This window comes from Triticum aestivum, chromosome 1A (genome assembly GCF_018294505.1).
Source record: "Triticum aestivum cultivar Chinese Spring chromosome 1A, IWGSC CS RefSeq v2.1, whole genome shotgun sequence".
Taxonomy (NCBI): Eukaryota; Viridiplantae; Streptophyta; class Magnoliopsida; order Poales; family Poaceae; genus Triticum; species Triticum aestivum.
The window spans coordinates 465,784,868-465,790,516 of NC_057794.1; the positions used below are offsets into that span (position 1 = coordinate 465,784,868).

A 5,649-nucleotide genomic window follows, 5' to 3' on the forward strand; every position below is an offset into this window, starting at 1 on the left:
AGGTTTTTTTTGCAAAAAACGAAACGTTATCCAGATTTAAGTAGGACCGCGGGTTAATTTCTAAGAAACAGGGGGACTTGTTTGCAAAACGACCAACGACGGACGACCAGAAGCGATCGCTGGTTTATTAGTATATATATATATATATATATATATATATATATATATATATAGAGAGAGAGAGAGAGAGAGAGAGAGAGAGAGATAGAGATAAGTAGAGTATGCTTCATAACAGCTCGTAGAAACACGAAGACTAAAATTCATGGAATCACACAAAGAATTGATCCAAATGTAGGATGAATTGAATCGGTCTAAATATAATAATTTTGACTACACTGCACAACCAAACTTCAAATTAAATTAATGGACGGGAACATACACATATATGTGCCTGTGACATGGACCACGGGAATAATTAATGCCGTTGATCTTCATGACCTTCCAATAGCAATAGTTGGTGAGGTTTCAATACCTCGATGATATGCATCGCTAGAGTGAGCTCATGATTGCTAAATTCTTCTCGTCATCTTTGTGGCTCAGCCATACCGCGATCTCCTCTGTAAACCTGTCCATGGCCGCCCTCGGCAGCAGCATCGACACCACGGTCGAGACCTCGCCGTTCTCATTCCTGCACCACATGTGATCGCTCCCTAGTTTGGAAGTGAGATCCCCGGCCAACGGTATACCACCGCCGGCCAGGTCAGCCCACCCGAAGTCCAACACGTTCACCGCCATCCACCTCACATCCGACACCTCGTATATCCTGCCCATGGTGGAAGGCGGCCACTCCCGCAGCAGCGCCACCGCCTCCACCATCGACTCCATGCGCTCCTTGGTCATGCCGCGCTTGGTCTCGCGCACGAGCTCCACCGTGTCGGCGAGCGGCTGCGCGCGGAGCTCGCCGACGACGGCCTCCGCTATGGGGGAGACGTGCGCATTGCCGTAGTACCCCCACGGGATGGGGGTGTGGTTGTTCCACCTCCCGCGGGCGTTCATGGTGGTCATGAGGCGCACCCGCTGGCCGGGCTCGTACCCGAGGGCGACCGTGCGGCACCGCCACATCACGGCGGTCACCAGCTCGAAGATGGTGGCGGAGCGGGCGGGGTGGCCCGCCGGTATGCGGCCTCGGAGGGCTGACACCTCCCTTGGCCCGAAGAGGAAGTACTTGGCGACCATGCTCTGAGGCGGAACCGAGAGCATCATGTCGCGAGCTGCGCTCCCCGAGCCGTTCGCTGGTGGTTCGTGCGCTGGGTACAGTCGGGTGATGGGGGGTGGTAATAAGCTGCGTGATGTTAGCAGCTCCCTTTCCCACACGGGTAAAATGGTCGGGGCCGCTTCTCCACGTGCTATGTCGGACACAGCTTTGATGAACTGAGCCATGCCGAAGCCGTCGGCGAGGTTATGGCAAATGTGAAAACCCAGGACGAACCCTCCGCATTTGAGTCGTGTCACCTGCGTGCAAGTCGATAATGATTCAAGATTACCAAACTAGAGCTAGCAACTTAGATATGTGTCGTACTCGTACATTTCCTGAAAAAGAACGAATTCCCGAATACACATGCATGCAATGGAGAAAACCTAGTTTCTTTTACCTGCATGAAGAGCAAAGGCTTGCCAACGACGGCCCTGGTGTCGCCGACAGGGCACAGTAACTCCTCCACGCAAGGGTACGGCGGCAGCAGCGGCTCGCCGAACTCCTCCAGACGCGCGTCCACGTAGGCCTCCACGAACACCACCCCCTCGGCCGTGCAGTCCACGACGAGCCTCCCTGCGCCGTCCTCCCTGAGCCGGCCGGCGATCGGGTAGTAGTACACCAGCGCCTCCCTCAACGCCGCCCGGATGGCCTTAACCGGGTCGTCCGGCCTGCCGGGCAGCGCGTTGCTGCGGAAGAACCCGATGACCGTCTCGTAGTAGCGCAGCGTGCGCTGGTCGTCGAGGTCCGACAGGGCCTTGGTCTCTCGCGGAGTCGCCCGTGCCGGCGGCAGCAGCTCCGGCTCGCTCCGGCGCGCCGTGAAGGTCACCATGGCCGGCTTTGGTGTGGGGTGCGAACTTTGTCACACTGCTTCGAGCGTTCGTGTTTCGGATGTCCTATATATGCACTTGGGAGAGGTAGCAATCGTAGTACATGCAGGACACACATTGCCAACTTGGTAATTACTACACACAACGGCTGCCTGACACAGCTATGCTGCCAGTTGTAAAGTTGTGTGTACTACGTACATCAGTGCCGCGGCAGTGTCACAGCGAATTGAGATCTCATATGTGCAAGCAAGCTTTATCTACATTGATGTTCGCTTATCCGTTCACGAATGCAGCTAGCTCAGAGGCATGCATGGCACATTCAATGGCCGCCAATGGCAATGGAGAGATGAATTGCATGAACCACCACGTTGCATGTTTGCTTCTTCGGCACTTCAGGACACTCCGCACTGTGCCCTTTTCCGTTCGTCAAACCATTTCTTCTCTCACGTAGGAAATGAACGAGAACCGGCCCCATTTTCAAAAAATGTTGGTCTTAGAGTATCTACAGCCCGACTTTACAAATCCGACCCCTCAAACGCCCACGGACGCCGCGGGCACTGATTAGATACGCCTCAAATGAGCCACTTTGAATCCGGCTCTTTCAAATTTCATCTCCTAGATCCATACAAATCATGTAAAAGAAATCATATGTACTACATCTACGTACTATCCTAGCTACTCTTCGTCGCCGGAGATGCCCACGACGACGGTGTCGGGCGTCGGCTGGACGGGCGGGTAGGAGGGCTCCGGCTCATCCTCCTCCTGCTCGACCTCATCCATGTAGGCCAACATCTCCGCCTCCTCCGCGGCCTCTTGCACCTCCATCTCCTGCTGGCGACGGCGTCTTGCCTCCGCAGTCGACTCTGACCGGAGGGAATCGAGGATGGCCTGCTACTTCGCCTGCAGATCCCCGTCGTCAGCGTCCCCCACATCCTCCTCCTTCGGCTCATCCTCCTCCTCGTCGTCGTCGTCCTCCTCCTCCAACTCCTCCTCCGGATCCAATGCATCCGGAGGTAGCCCCGCGGCGATCCGGGCTTTGCGCCTAGCCCAAATTTGCTCAAGGAGCTCGAGCAGGCGCTCCGGCGTCAGAAAGGGCTCGCTCCTCACCCGGCGGCGTCGGGGCATGGCTATTAGACGGACGGGTATAAAGTGGTTGCATGCATCGTCCAGATGCAGAGGCCGCGGGTCCTCCTCCATTTCTAAAAAAATTAGACGGACGGGTGGAGTGGAAAGTGGCGGCTGTTGCGCCACACGGCGCCACCGGTCCGACGGAGAAGATGAGCTTTGGACCGCCGGGTTTGAGGGCCTTTCCGGCTAGGACCCCTTCATCAGTCCGACATGGCGGGAGTGCCCGAGCGCCTCCATATCCGGCCCATATTTGGGCTGGATATGGGGGGTGTTGGTCAGCCCGGACGTTTGAGGCCCGTTTGAGGCATCCGTCTGGGTCGAAAAGTCGTGACCGGCCAGTGATCAGGCGGCCCGCCCAGGCGTATGAGACGGGTTTGAGAGGTCTGGCTGTAGATGCTCGTATCTTTTTGGCGGATTTATTGAGTAAATTGAAGGTTGTAGGCTGAGAGGAGGGGGGGGGGGGGGGAGATCCTCTCATATTTTGCCTAAAGAAAAATCATGCAGGCTTTGGATCTACGTATGTCCTTTCTAGCCAGCAACAAAGAGAAAACCTAGATCTGGATGGGGCTCTAGTCCTGCAAATGTGTTTGCCACAATGTGAGCTCGTGCAGCCCATAAAGGTACGTACAACGCGATACACCCAATAAATTCAATGCAGCTCCCCCATGCAACAAACATGACCAAATTTTACCGGCTGAACTTGATGGCGTCCTCTGTTCCTCCTTGAAACTACGCCTCACTTGCACCCCTTCGGAAAAGAAAAGCGAAAGAGGAGAGATTGTACCCTACCAACAAGAGAGATCTCATTCAATAATTTAACGTAATTGCACATTTGTTGACGCTCCGACCAGTGGCTGCGGGGCAATAAATAACCTAGTGGTGCCAGTGATGAAATGGCCACCTCACACTGCTCTAGACGCACACCACCACCTTCACTCCAACCACACACGGTTGGAAAAAGACTGTTTGACGCAATTCCAACCACGTGCGATGTCCAAATAATGTATACTGTTGAAAAAGGGCAACAGTTTACCATGTCATGCACACGGTTTGGTAAATTGAACTGTGTGCGATGAGGTTGTCCATCCAGTGAGTATCAGGTGCTCCCGTGATATAAGCTACTGGACCGTTGGTTCCCAGATCCAACATCATTCGAGGGGTTGTTGTATTTGTGCATAATTCTTGAATTGCTAAAGGTTGTTTTTTACAAAATAGTTCAGAATCCCCTTGGGGTAGATCCATTGCCCTTCCAGAAGCTTGCATCACCGAAGCAGCCGATGTTTTTCCATTGTCAATCGACCTTCGTACAAAATTAGTGTTTAAGAATCATGTATAATGACGTGCACATGATTACTAAAAAGAGTCTAATGTGTACTATCACACGGACCGAGAAATCAAGCCATGTGGACGTGTGTTGCCACCTCTCTCGCCGCGTCCTTTTGTAAGTCATCGTGGTTTGAAAAATTTATGACACCTGATTTGTTTTCATAGTTTTGTGTGTTTAGGAAGTTTTCTGAAACCAAATTATAAAACATGCAAATATGCCTCTCTCTCGTTTTATTAGTAGGCTAGTCCAAAGAAATTTTATATTTTCATATTTTGATAAGATAGTGGCATGAAAACTTCAAAAATTGTAGGTACACTTAGGACATATAAGCCAGCACATCATGGTCTTCTTGTCTCGAATAATTTATAGTCGCCGAATCTGATTACCCCCCATATTCTCTCTGGCAATCTTCATATATTTGATCTGTTCACTTCTTTTTCGATCTTTAAAGCGGTTTGGTTTGGGTATGGCATATGTCTTTCTCGCTCGATTCTTGACGTTGGATTCACATTTAGCTAGCGACTAGCGACTAACCTCGTCCTAAAGCTGTCGTCCTCCGTTTCAACCATCATGCAGGAGGACCACTCTACAGTTCCTATGAGGGGCGACTTTCATACGAGCTCGTCGGTGTTGCTTGCTTCTCCGGATGGACCCTCCACCGTTGAAGCGGTCATTAATTGTCGTCAGCACAAGCGCTTCGACTTATACTATGCATGATGTCGTCATGTACTCTTTCCTCTGTTCAAGCAGAGGTTCTCAGGATGGTGTTCTTGACATTGATCTGGTGGTAGCTGGGCCAGCTTCTAGAGTTAGCCTGCCCTGGTCAGTGGCGATCAAGACCAGGACACGTCCCTCTTTGGTGCCCACGTAGTGCTCCCTAGAGTAGCATATTATATTTGTTTTGTCCATATGTCCTATGGTGAGCCCTTTTTACATTGTGTATGATTGCAAACTTATACTACTTTTTGTGTTGCTTTGAGTTGTATCGCTATATACTTCCATGGAATCTCCTATTATTGACTCACTACATAGAATAGAGAGCATTCTGTATAAATTGTGCATGGAGGTGACTCTGTGATTCAACCCATTTAAACGCAAGTGGTACCTGTTGATAGAGGTGTTCTTCTGTTTCTTGGGCATTCTTCTCCGGTTTTATTTTCTATCAGTTTTCG

At 51.5% G+C, this 5,649-nt stretch overlaps 1 protein-coding gene across 1 annotated transcript; it reads right to left on the reverse strand.

Moving 5' to 3' along the window:
* Positions 1–280: 280 nt before the first annotated feature.
* LOC123057108 (acyl transferase 1) lies at positions 281–2,074 on the reverse strand. Its single transcript, XM_044480250.1, has 2 exons — positions 1,593–2,074; positions 281–1,452 (listed from the first exon to the last, which is right to left on the reverse strand). The coding sequence occupies exons 1-2, from the start codon at positions 2,022–2,024 to the stop codon at positions 490–492; spliced, it is 1,395 nt and encodes a 464-aa protein (XP_044336185.1). The 5' UTR covers positions 2,025–2,074; the 3' UTR covers positions 281–489.
* Positions 2,075–5,649: the final 3,575 nt, after the last annotated feature.